General features: G+C 41.6%; 1 protein-coding gene across 3 annotated transcripts in view; it reads right to left on the bottom strand.

The window, feature by feature from the left end:
• The window catches only part of kcnc3a (potassium voltage-gated channel, Shaw-related subfamily, member 3a), a gene marked incomplete at both ends in the record, with an annotated part of 75029 nt that overhangs the window by 2352 nt on the left and 58902 nt on the right, over positions 1-13775 (bottom strand). For 2 of the 3 annotated variants that reach the window (XM_083930790.1, XM_083930789.1), the window contains one exon: positions 3199-3350. The exons of the other annotated variant lie outside the window; for it this stretch is intronic. In XM_083930790.1, the coding sequence (XP_083786916.1) occupies positions 3199-3350 (152 nt within the window). Of the gene's footprint in view, positions 1-3198; positions 3351-13775 lie in introns of those variants that run through there. 3 annotated transcript variants of the gene reach the window in all.

Genomic DNA, 13775 nt, shown 5'->3' on the forward strand with positions numbered 1-13775 from the left:
GGGAAAGAAAGAGAAGCCAAAAACTAAAAATATTGCCACTGGCTGCTGAGTCACACTGGAGTCAGTGCAAGTAGTAACGCTGTTGGTGGTGGTGGTGGTGGTGATGATGATGGTGGTGGTGGTGATGGTGGCAAGATGAACTCAGACTTGAGTGAAACCACACTGAGCTGAGCTGCAATGTCCAAAGCGTTTTCAGATAAAGAGATGGCCAATCACAGTCCAATCGTAAAGGAACAGTTCAACCATTTTGGAAATACGCTAACTTACTCTCTTTCTGTGAATGTTGTGAGAAGATGAAAGTCCATCTCCTTCCAGGATGCGATTAGCCTAGCTTAGCATAAAGACCGGATGCAGGGGGAAACAGATAGCCTGGCTCTGTTCAAAAATACACCCACAGATTGTCTTTTGTTTTTACATTTCTGTTTGTGCAACGGTTAAAAAGACTTGACTTATTCATATCAGACAGAGCCTGGTTAGGTGTTTCTCTCTCTGCTTCCAGTCTTTATGCTAAGCTAGGCTAACTGCATCCTACCTAATGCACAGGCAGCAGAGTGGTATCAATCTTCTCATCTCACTCTAGGAAAGAAGTTAAATGAACTTTTGTGTTACGGTTCCTTTAAACCTTAGCTAATGACTAAATGAAAGCAAAACAAAGAAATGAAAAGTCATCACCCATTTCTTCAGACTTTGCATCTCAGCCTTTTGCTGTGAAACCAGGTGAGAGGGCATGGAGAGCAGGTGAGGAGGGATGGTGTGGTTTCCATGACGCCTACACTGGAGGTCAAAGTTCGTTTATGTTCACCTACAGTTTCTTCTATTTTCTATTAACTGCTTTTGTCTATTTGTTTTACAAGATATGTTTCGCGGCCCAGCTCTGCAGTGTTGAGTAGTGTGACGGCTGGGCCAATACCAACTCTGCCCGCCTAGCATCCCATAATCCCCTATGACAGTGATTCCCAACCTTTCAGCTTGTGAAAAAATATACCAAAAACTTCTCAAATCAGGGCCATAGCTAGCTATTTTGGGCATATTGAGGTGCAATTACATTCTGAAGATAAACACTTGTGTATTTTCTAGAATCCATATAATGAAACTTCATTTTTTTAATTTTTTGAATAAGGATTCTGCATTTCGACACCAGAATCGTATTCACAGCAGGTTGGAGAGGGCTGTGAAACTTTATTAACTTCACACTTGAAAATAACATTTTTCACACAATACAACTGAATGAAAACTTGAATAGAAATATAGAAACAGTTGATTTTTCCCTTGGTTGAAGTGTGTGTGTGCAACTAAAAAAATATCTCAGTAGTTCAAAAGTCCTGGCCCTATCTTAAGTAATAGCCAGGCACGTGTGGCACATTAAAATAAAAAAACTGCCCCTCATTTAGGCTGAGTGAAAGTAACTTAAAGTGTGTTTCCATCCAGCTGTTTCTGAAAAATCTGAGTGGAAATACAAGGAATGCAAAAAAAAGAAGGAAAAATTAGCACAAAACTTCAAAAAAAAAATCTGAATCTCCGCAAACTCTTTATCTCGGTCAATCAACTCCTAATAGTTCTGAAACAGTACTGGTTGGAAACGCAAATGAATTCCCATTTTCCTTTCCCAATTACATGCACAATGGTGGCTCACATAGTGTCCAATTCCACTATGATAATGTACATTATCCTAAAGAGCTTCATCCGTTTAAATATGGACTCCTACTTAAATTAGGAGCTGATGAAAAAACATGATGCTTCTGACTAAATTAGGATCAAAAACACTTTGAAACACAGGCCTGGTCACATAATGGCCCACTCTATGTGCAGTTGATGTGAATATATTTCGCTTTCAGAGTATTTACAGCACAGTCTCCCCTCCCTAAAAGAGGGATTTTAGGGGCCTGGAGAGGAGAAATTATGCAGTATATTACAAATAACAAAAAATCACAGTTTCAGGGTGCCCAGTAGCTCACATGGAAGAGCGGATGCACCATAATATAGGCATAAAATCCAAACAAATTAAGATATATATATATATATATATATATATATATAAAACTCACAGTGTCATGTTCGTAAATACCTCATTTTATATCCTTGTAATATCTCTCAACTGCTGGTTTATCTTGTAATTCCTCAGGGGTTCCAGGTTGGGAACCACTGTCCTATGACCTGCATCCCACCCTGACAGACACCTGTTCCCCTGCTGTAAAATCATGTTTCACTAAGTCCTCCTGCAGCCCACCCTGCGAGCTGAGTGTTAGCAGAGTGTTTATGATCTGATCAGAGTCTGTGGTCTGAGGAGGAAGCAGGAGAAATAAGAAGAGGGGATGCCGCTGCTTTCATAAGTTGGTTATGGAGGTGATGTAGAATTTGATGGAACTCCCTCTCTCCCTTTCTAAGACCTAATACACTTAGAACAAACTCACTAAGTTTGCACATATGTGTAACAGAGGTTGTTCATCTCTACATCTCTACGTAACACGAAGAACCGAACAGATTCAGCCGACATGGCTATTTCAAAGGTGCAGAGGTGCTACCGTTTGGGGTTTTTCATTTTCAGAGATATGATTTGGACTTTTCTTTGTTTTTAGAATCTGCTTGAAGGTATAGCATATGTTCTTATTTTGGAGATTCTCATGAGTAAAAACATGCACGCTGCAGTAATATGTTAGTGTCTGTGTATGAGTGAACGTGTGCATTCTGAGGCTTAATATTAGAAAAGTCTCTTATTCGTAGCTACTCTTAAGTATCAGTGTTAAAGCACTGAAGTGCAAGTGCAATGTCGAGATGCAGGCTAGAAGAAGCACAGGGAAAGCTGAAGGTAACCTAACTCAACTATCATATCAGTCTAAACTAATCTAGACTCTATCCCTGTTAGTAAGGCAGGTGTGTTAGTGTAGTTTAAAATACATTTGCTTAAGCGTCTATCTCAGCTTAACCAGTAAGGTTTAGCTATTCTGTGGTTTTAAAATAGGACCCTAGTGCCTAGAAGAACTCTAATTCCTTGTTGTTCCTATCGAGTGAAAACATGTGAGTGATGGTGATGGAAGAGCAGCTAAGATGAGTCAAACGTCCATGAGACAGTCCTTCCATGTTGATGCTTTAGTTTCTTTGCATGTTCCCCAGAAAACAAAGAAAAAAAAGAAACATATATTTATATTTAATTGTTGCTGTTGTTGCCATTTTGTTGTTTGTGTTTCCCTGTCGGCTATGCTACAAGATGGAGGGAATGGGGGAGTGGCATCGCCTGAGGCCAGGCGGCTCGAAGGGCTCAAAGGTCGAGTTGGTGATGGGGGTGAGGCGCAGCGGGGCGCCCGTCATCCCGGAGATATTATTGAGGCTGCGCGACTTCTCATAACCCGTGGCTACATGAAGATGACAAGCACAGGTACAAGGGCAAAGGTTAGAGCGGAGTTATGGAGGGTCATTCATATTAGCAAATGAAACAGTCAGCGTGAGTGTTTTTCATGATATGGTAAAAAGTTTTAATGTGTGGTATTGCATGGAAATGCATTAAAATGACAGAAAGTGATATGTGATGATATGTTCATTTATGTCATGACAGCATTGCACATCAGAAATTGCAAATAGAAACCATTTGTTACAGTTACAAGCATTTGTAAATGAAACAAAGTAGAAAAAAAAAGAGATAAATAGCTCAATACAAAACCAGCCCAAACCAAGTAAAATATTTCAGACCAAAGGAGGAAGTTAGAAAAAGACAGACAGACAGATGGACGGAGGGACAAACAGATGGACAGACAGACAGAGACAGGACAAAACAGGAATATTGGTTACGAAAATCAGCTATCAGTTGCCACAATATCCCTTAGACACCTAGAGGTGGCGCTCTGCAGCACCGACATGAAACTGTGTGGGGGAGGGAGGATGCACTAGTCCAGTGGACGTACACACACCCCTTTGATCTGAATACATCCCAGAAGAGTTTTATCTCCTTGTACATCCACTGGACTACCTGCTCTGGGATTCCCAAAAGCACATCAGTGGTGGTACACTTTGTTCAGAAACATGAAACACAGCCAGACTTGTCGGTTTAATGATTTTTGGGAAACTCAGAGCAACTCAGGTGGGTAAATCATCTGGAGCTGAGCGCAGTATGAAAATACACTTAATCCTCCAAGTTAACACTCAAGTCTAGAACAACTCAAGAGTCCAGGTGTTTTAGCCAGTCTACCAGTCAGGACAACAGGCTACTGTTCACAGGGAAACAGTCAGACAGAAAGACAGACAGACAGACTCTCCGGGGCAACAGTCAAGTATGTTTTTGTCTTCATTTAGCTGGTTCAAATGTTTAACAGTCTACAGCCTGAGATGCTGTGTTTCATTACAGAGGTGCTTTAAGCTAAAGGCTAATATCAGCATGCTAAGCAGATAAAACGTATACCATGTTCACCATCTTCGTGTAGCGCGTTAGCATGCGAATTAGCACTCAACAGAAAGTACAGCTGAGGATAATGGGTATTCTATTATAGGCTTTTTGATGGTGGATGCTAGATCGTCCACTGAACGAGTCACCGAACCAATCTGGCACGCTATGCAAGGGTCAACACTAAAGTTAGCAACCAGCTAACGTTAGCAATGACGGGTTATGGGTAGGGTTAGGTCAAAAGACAGGGTTAGGGTTACATCTCTTCAAGTGTCACGCTGCGGTGAGGTTTGTCCTGTCTTTGGGTTTTTGTCTTGTGAATTTCCTGTTTTATTTTGAAAGTTAACTCTCCTCTCGTTCCAGGTACCTTGCCCTTCCTCTTGTGTCACCGGTCTGACGTCTTTCCCTGATTCCCGATTGTTTCCATCTGTGGTTCCCCTTTCCTTCATGTATATAAAGTCCGTGTCTTCCCCCTTGTTCTGTGCCAGATTATTTCGTACCTTGTGTCGAATGTATCCAGCGTTTTTTCCCACAGTCTTGTTCATGCCATCGAGCTTATTGTTTCCACGTTCAGGTGGTAGTATTTCTTGTTTTGTTAAAGTAAGTGTAGTGTTTTTGAATTCTTGTTTATCCATTGTTTTTCCCTCCTGGTTGGAGCGTCCTTGTTTAATTAATTATTTTGTTCACTTTGCCTTTTGTTATTCCTCCTGGACGGAGCGACTTTATTTTGTACTTGACTTTATTACTGGCGACTTTCTTTTTGTTCCTCCTGTGCGGAGTGATTTTTTGTTTGTGGCTTTTGCTCTGCGCCACGTTCCTGTCGTCAAGCTAATAAATGTAGTGTTGATCCGCGAACCTCCGCATCTGATTCCTCATTCCTGCCTGGGCCTGACAATAAGGTTATGGCTTTCAAATAACCGCATGCGCAGTATGCCTGTGCTGTCGCTCAGTAGGTACGAGCTGACATCTACCCTTTTTGACGGTCAGGTTGAAGTAGCAGGAAGTGGCACAAGGAGAGAAAAAATCCTGTCGCCGGCCATGCCAAGAGTAGCCTACCTTGAGCACCGCATTACAGTTAAGTCTGTTAAGGCTATGGTTTACCTCCACCATGATGGATTTCCCTGTTTGTTGTTGAATATTGTCAAGAAATTGAAGCTTCATTCATTTCAGCATTCTACCAAACACCTGACATTTAGTGTGGTGGTGTTGGAGCTGGCACCCACGTGTAAAAACTTATGTTGTCCTTGGACAAGTTGTGGGAAGAGCTGACAGTGAAGTACTAAAGGGCATCCTTACCTTGCACCCTCATCACAATGGCTACAACAATAAACAACTACAAATCGATACCTACATAGCCCATGGACACGTGATACATCAGAGTTTTGAATTACTCATCAACACTTCTCAGGAAGGATGTGTCCTTGTGAGGTGAGACCGAGATCAGTTTCGATTCTGCAGAAACTTAAGTTGGAAGTTGCATAAAGAGGAAGTGAGGCCCTGATCTGAAGACCGGCACAGAGGCAAACTCAGCCGTGGGTCAAGTTTAAACAGCCAGTTTAAGGTCGAAGAGTTTTTTGGGTGGAGTATCAAAAAAAGGGTGAACTAAACTTTTGAAATTCACAATATTTGTTATGTATTTGCTTCTAATTTTGAGGGAAAAGTGGCCACACACAGATAACTTTCGTAATTATTTTAACCCAAACCACGATCTTTTCCGTAAACATAACCAAGTAGTTTGACGCCCAAACCGAGAGCACTAAAAGACGACGCCAAGGGGGTCATGACCGGTGACTGTTACCATGTGAATAAATGATAACGGCCCTCGGAACCTACTAGCTACGCTCATTCTATGAAGTCAAAATGACCGAGTTAGCTGCTATGAAACCAACGATGTTAAAATGTATTTCTTGGAGCAGTCATTTGAATCCCTAGAGCCCCTGCTTCAGTTCCCTTGACGAAATCAGAATGGCACACATACAAGTCCCCCCCAGAAAATGTTAATCATTTTTGAAGGACAGTGGGCAACAACATTTTCGGGGGGGGGTTTCAACTGTGTTGTTTTCGTCCTCCAAAGCACCTGCTCCGGTTCATTTAAGAACACACAAAAGCAGTACTGAAAATTGTTTGTTGTTGATCATTTTGAAAACAGGCACTGGCCATTTTACTGGCACAGTGTCCGGCCATGGTCTCAGTATATACTTAAGTATGGTACCGCACATGCATGCGTTATGATTCCAGGATATCACTCTGAGATGAATGTCCAATGCCTTTGTGTACATAACAGCTTCATATAACTGCGTATGTGTATTTTTGCATGTTTACTGTGTTACGGCACACGTTCGGCTCTGTTTAAATAGCTGTGTTTGCAACGTCAAGTCCTGTAACCACAGGAATAAATCAGCAGCACTGCGGCTCTTAGCTGATTGGGACACACACACACACACACGCGCGCACACACACGCACACACACACACAAATAAACACTTACAGAGCAGCAGCAGCATTAGATTGAATGTGATCAATATCTTACAGTTTTTTACATACAGTGCCAATTTATAGTGATCTGTAATCCCTGATCAGGACTTCTATCATCAGAGATCTTGTGATATGATTCTGAATACGAGCACAGATCTGCATGGTCAACACTTACTACAAATAGATAAACAAAGGCAATACATATTGTTGATCAGCACTTAAAGATTCACATGCAGGGACTGTGTGGCTCTCACTGAACAAAGTGGAGCTGGAAGGTGCTTAGCATCAGTAATGAGTGGCTCTCTGCAGTTTGCTCTGCAGCAGATGCAGCATGAGGCCGCTTCAGCTATGATCTGTGCATGGTGCCTGACGTATGCCCTCTGAAGCCAGTTCATCTTGTATTGTTCTGCTGCCTCAATTGATGGAATGTCCCTATTGACCGAAGGCGTTAATAATTTACCGCACTAGAGCAACACATTATTTTGAACTGTGTTATAATAATGTGATAACTTATTCAGTACATTGCAATTTGTCCGTTGCACTAGCTCTTCCCTTGCTAAGTGTTTAGTAAGTGAAAAAGGAATGTGGTGGACATTTTTAATAATAATAATGATAATAATATTAAAGCAGAGGATTGGAAGGTAAGTTAAATATATTGCTTGGCCCCCTAAAACTATTTTCTGGAAGTTATTGTAGAATTGGTGATGCCACAGTGAGAAATCTTCTGTTTATAGACGGGTTGCCGTGCAACGTCATCAGTAAGTTCTGTGTGCACGTGTGGTTGTAGAGAACCGACCAGAGTGACAGAGCTTATAAGGACATCAACACGGGAGTTATTTTGGTGCTTTAAACTGGATGAATCACATGAGTGGGACATTATCCTGAGACAGCAACCCCCCCGTTAGCTCGGAGTGCATAATTAGCTGTTAGCTCCAGTGATCAGGTGGTGGAGGTTTCGCACTGAAGAAACGCCTGTTTTAAGCCGGCGGTATTACTGAGTATGAATTTCAGTAGGATATACACAGACACATGTGTACAGCTTGAGTGGAGTGGGTTGAGTGTTCAGACTTGAATATTTAGAAAGCAGAAATATCGTCACTGGTTGAGTAAAAGGAGCGCTTCATTTGACAAATTGCGAGGTGTATATAGGTCAAGCTCCTATAATGCTAGATCCTACAATTCCCATAATGCAATTTCATAAAATATTTCACCAGAGCCTTAGTGGTTCAAACTGCACACCCCCGGTTTGTAACAAAGGCTATCTTTAAACCCAGGAGGACATTAAACAACTGCTGAGTAGTAATTCTCATGGCACGTAAGCTGATCTTGTTGTGTGCCTATTTAAGACTCACTGGCTTGAGGAGAATAAAAATAAATCAATATTAAAGTCAGTGAGAAAAGCAATAAAAGAGAACCTACTTAGTGCGATTGATACTGCCAGTTTTTTTTTTTTACTCATTTTTGAAACTAAGCCTATAGCTATTAAACTCAGATAGCTTGATTAAGTCAACCAGTGAGATTATTTCTGATTATTTCAGTTCTATGTTTTAAAAAAAAGTTGGATTCCTGTAGCAAGAAGCTGAGCGAGCGCTCGCAGTAAGCAGCTTATCTATCGGCTGTGCTGTGATGGCGACTTGTCGTACATACCTCCACTCAGTCAGACTTTAGTAACACAACGCAGGGGGAGAGACTGGGGAGGATAGCCTGAGGATGGGATGGATACACCAGTGTTAGAATGGGATGTAGAGACATGAGGGAGGAGAGAAAGGGGAAGGAGGGAGGAATTAGGGCTGATGGGTAAAGGAGGGAAGAACAGAGGGGAGAGTGAATGAGCTCATTGTATCTTTACGACACAAGAGGCTTTAAGGGTCTAAGGACAGAGGGTGTCGTACTCTGTGAAGATAATAAAGCCTTGACTTGACTCAGGAAACTACTGTCATTTCTTTCTGCCGTGTCTCTGCAGAGGAAGGAAGTAAATAATAATAATTGCTTAATCGACATATCTAACCATATTCTATCTCTTTCATGTTCGCATCAGTAATTTCAGATCTACTGTAATAACTTTATTTGACACTTTATTTTTTTAAAGGATGACGCTGGTGTTTATCTGTATTCTTTTACAGCCAATAACTGTCAATAAATAACACTGTAACACCAAAACCAACAATGAGTAAATGTGTCTGTGGCTCTCAGCCCCAGCCTGTGAACTAAGGCTACATCCGCACTACGATCGCCGTCCACACAAGCGTCGCTTTAGGTCCTTGTCAGAAATAATCTCTGTCCATATTAACATGCCTGTAAAAGCAAATATAGTGACAATTCACGTGCGCCGGTGTAAACAGGAAGCCGATTATCTGACTCTGCAATAGTGGAGTGTACGACCTGAGATTTATTCGCTTGGAAGTCGAACTGTAAACTGAAATTAACAGGAGTATAAGGTGGTAACGGGAAGTTGAAAGGATAGATTTTTTAGAAGTTGCTGCAAAGCAAAAAAGGCGACACATTCAGGAGCTAGGTAATGGAACTAGGCCTGATGAGACTGACTGACAACTGATAAGACCCAATCAGGAAGCAAATGTGTGTCATGGTTTCCAAAAGTCTTTGTTTACAAACTAAAATGCAACCCTGTAGTTTTCAATCTAAAACACGCTCAACAGCATGTCCATTTTAAGTGCTTGGAAACACCGAAGTAGTGTGGACGCGAGGCCTAAATGTAGCAAAAGTTATAGATTTTAAAGGTAAAACGTATTTGTGTGGATGTAGCCTAAGATACTGACCCTCTAAACATCAGCATGTTAACATTTCATTGAGAGCGCATTAAGTGCATTTTGCTCAGAACCCTTTTTTTTCAAACAAACAAGAAGAAATAGCAACTTTGTTCGGGGCTAATTTCAGTCTGATTAATCCACATAAATCCGTTAATTCATTAATCCACGTTTGATACTCCAGTGAGTATTTATGGCAGCAGGACAGTGTGTGTGGGATTGGAGCGGCAGTAGCTCAGTCCATAGGTGACTTGGCTGAGAACCGTAGGGTCGCTGGTTAAAGTCCCTGTGTGGACCATGTATGGAGCGTGGACTGGTGGCTGGAGAGGTGCCAGTTCATCTCCTGGGCACTGCCGAGGTGCTTTGAGCAAGGCACCGAACCCCCAACTGCTCGGGGCGCTGGTCACTGGCAGCCCCCTCGCTCTAACATCTCTCCTTAATTGCATGTATATAGGTCCTGTTTGTGCGTGTGTGTATTTCGGGCCTGTGTGTGTAACATGATTAATAATAAGAGTAAAGAGGGATAAATGAAGTAATTCTTCTTCTTCTTGAGTGAAAATAAACAGTGTGTGTTCATGCTAATGAAGGAGCATGTCAGTCACCCAGTGCAACAGTGTGACACAATGATGTGTTTTTACAATAATGGAGCTCTATGGCACAGAGAGAGAAGAGATATCAGGCTTCAGACACACAGCACTTCTTAATAGGATCAGTTCATTGTTGGTTTGGGATTTGTTGACAGTAACAATCACCAGAGTTTTAAATTTAGTACTAAGTCAGACTATCTGGAGACCAGCTGGTAGAAACAACACTATGCATCACCTCAAGTGTATTATAGTCGATATACTGTATCTCCTCAAATTGGTGGAGATAAAAATTGGGGATTCCTCCAGGGAAACATGTGGAAGTGGAGACTGTTGAACGGGTGGTGGTGGAAGGAGGAGTGCAGAAGGAAGAAGGTGGGAAAGGGGAGAGCAGGAGGAAGGAAGGGAAAGGGAAACGCTTGGGGACAAGGAGGGATACAAAGAAGTGAACAACCAGGGCAAATATTATCCCATCAACAATCTGCATGCAGTATCTATCTATCAACATGTGTTTCAGTTCACAGCAAAATGCTCATTACGTTTAGCTTTTAATGTGTATCGTTAAAAAAAAAGCTGTTGTGCTTATTAAACAAAACATGGGTGCACACAAATATGCACCATTTTATCATCGTAACCACATGTGGATTTAAGATTGTCAAAATAATATTTGCATCAAATACACACATATAAAAATGCAATATGACATTGCAAACAGACCGAACCTTAGGGTTAAAAAGTACATACATACATTTAACATGTATGTATGTGACACATGACAAAGCAAATTCACAGCTGAGAGAAGAGGACAAAGAGACACAGAGGAAAGACACACACACACACACACAGGAGTACAACTTAGAAAATAAAATAAAGTAGACATAGAGTCTCACTGCCATGTCATAGAGACACACATTAAAGATAACAGTATTAAAACACAGGTGAATACATAAACCATGCAGAGAGAGATACACGTGCAGAACTTTTATAAGGATGATACAGGTGGTGAACCTGAACAGATAATACCACGCTTGTATGAATGAACATATAATGAATGTGCACCCGAAGAAACAAAAATGAGTGAGTTCTATGGCGATATTTCACTGAAAGGAAAACATCAATGAGAGGACGAGAGAGCTCAACACGCACAACTCTGAAACCAAACACACACAACACAAGCACGTGAAGAAAACATTTTCATCACTCTGACAACGCCAATATAATAATAATAAAAATAATAAAATATGATATTTAAACATATAAAATATTTTTAAAAACCCCTCGCCCACACACCATAACTAAAGGCACAATGGTCTGTCAGGCTTTAAATTCCTCCTCATGTTGAAGCGTCGGGGGCTGTAGCAGAGCGATAGCCTACTTGGCACTTAAACGTTTCGAGGGTGGTGTCTTTAAACCTCTCCGAAACCAAAAACACAGGTGAAAGTGTGTGCAAAATGGCTTAGAGTGCTTATCTGCCCTTAACATGAGCTGAAATCGTTAGCATATCCGGCTAACTAGCTTACGACCCATTCACGATTCACTGTGTGGCCAGCCCATTCTTATTCCGAGGACGTCAGATACCGCCGTTTTGTCACGTCACTCAACAAACAAAATGAGTGAGCGTCGGTAACTCCAAACCAAACAGAAGCAAGAAGAGATGCTCGGAACAAGAGCTTCATAAGTAAAGGTGACAAAGTCTGCGTAGGGAGGAGGTCAATGTGGACGGGTCAAACAAACACAGGACTTTTGCCCGAGAGACCCCGGATTTTGTTTCTGTCCGTGTCCCGTGTGTTCTGTGCGTCAAATGTAATTTTTGTTTTGACCATATGTTCCCCATATCTTAACCTGCAATCATATTATAATGTAACAGTTTGACACGCAGGGCTACCCAGCGCGTTGACACGTGACACTTGATAAGACAGCCGTATGTGACGAATTGAGAATGAGGATGAGAACAGGTTGTGTGTATGTGGTTTCTTGTGTGTGCTATGAGTGCTGAGCTCTCTCAGCCACCATAGAAATACGTATTCTTACATCATTACACGGATTGCTGAATAGATTTGTTATAGATTACTACTGTATGATTACAGTAAGCAATGTATACAATACAAATGCAGTGAGTGGTGATAAGTGGAGGAAGGGCTGTATTCTAAACAAAGAGCTAAGAATTTAAATGATTTTAACATTGTGTTTGAGTATAAATAAACCCTGAGCTATGAGTTAACCTTTACCGATCACTTACCCTGAACACTAACGCCGCTCATTTAAAGTGAGGAATACAGTCACAATATTCCCAAGGACAATTCTCTGGCTACCACTGACTAATGCAGATTCTCACTTACATGTTTATTAATCCACAATTTCCGCTCTGTAACCATGGTCAATATCATCGATAAGTTTACACTTTCCTTGGTGAACATTACTCGCCTCCTGGTACTATTGTGGATCAACTCCTTTATTAGCACTCGGGAAATAAAATAATGTGAGTGCAATCCAATAGGCCTCAGGGGATTCTGACCACCAATAATGATTAAACACTAGCCTAAAGGCCATCGATCACTGGTTAGAGAAAAGGAAAGTGAGAGAAAAAAAAGGCCGTATGAATGACAGATAAACAGAAAGAGATCTGGTGAAAGGAGAGTTTATTTGCGGTGGTATGAAATTGCATGTCGGTGGTAGAAATCAAGGGAGAGGGAGTGAAGAGGGGGTAGGAAGGGTCTCCGCTCTGTTATGGCGCAGCATATCTCCCTACATCAGTGAGCCTCTAAATAAGACTCAAGAGAGAGACCGATGGTATATGTCTGTCAATGAAAAGAATCAATACTTTTCCTACTGAGAACAAGGAGGAGGAGGGAGAAACAGACGGAGAGAAAGAGAATTATGAGGGAAAAAAACAAGGGGAGACAGGACGGCAGTCAGAGAGAGCATGAAATACAAAGCAACGGAGTGATTAATGCAACATTTCATTCTTCTATTCGACCTCCACCCACTCACTGATTAGGTTTCCCAATGACAGGAGAGATAGACGTGTACAGTATCGTAATGCAGTGTGTCTGCTGCCTTCGGAAAGGAATGCAGTCAGGAGAAGGGTGCAATGTGCAGTCTTGGCCTTTGGAGGCACTCGCGGCACTGCACCAACGTTCACTCTAGAGCTACCTCTCTGCAGGTTTTTTTTTTCTTTTCTGAAAGAGAGCAGGCAGTCTCCTCTTTGCATTCTAGCAGGCAGGGCACCCTCTCTGATCATTTATCCTATTTTGTACTGAGACAGCGAGAAACCTTAACAAGTTGCAGAGTCACAGAAAGACGTGTGGTGGGATTCTGTCCTGGAACAGCAGGACAATAAAGTGTCGACGGTCATCAGTGGGACCATATCTGAAGACTTAATAGGATATTTAATTCAGGTCTATGATGGGGTGCAAACTCAACCTTGGTGTCACTGGTGGAGGTTGTGTGGCTAATAAGTCTACTTATACAGTGACTTGATACAACATAGCCTAACATTATCACTTAACAACAATGTTCAACACTCAGTTAGTAATTATTAGGATTGTTTTGACCAGCGATAACAGAATTCGCCACACA

This window comes from Echiichthys vipera (assembly GCF_963691815.1).
Source record: "Echiichthys vipera genome assembly, chromosome: 17".
NCBI lineage: Eukaryota > Metazoa > Chordata > Actinopteri > Perciformes > Trachinidae > Echiichthys > Echiichthys vipera.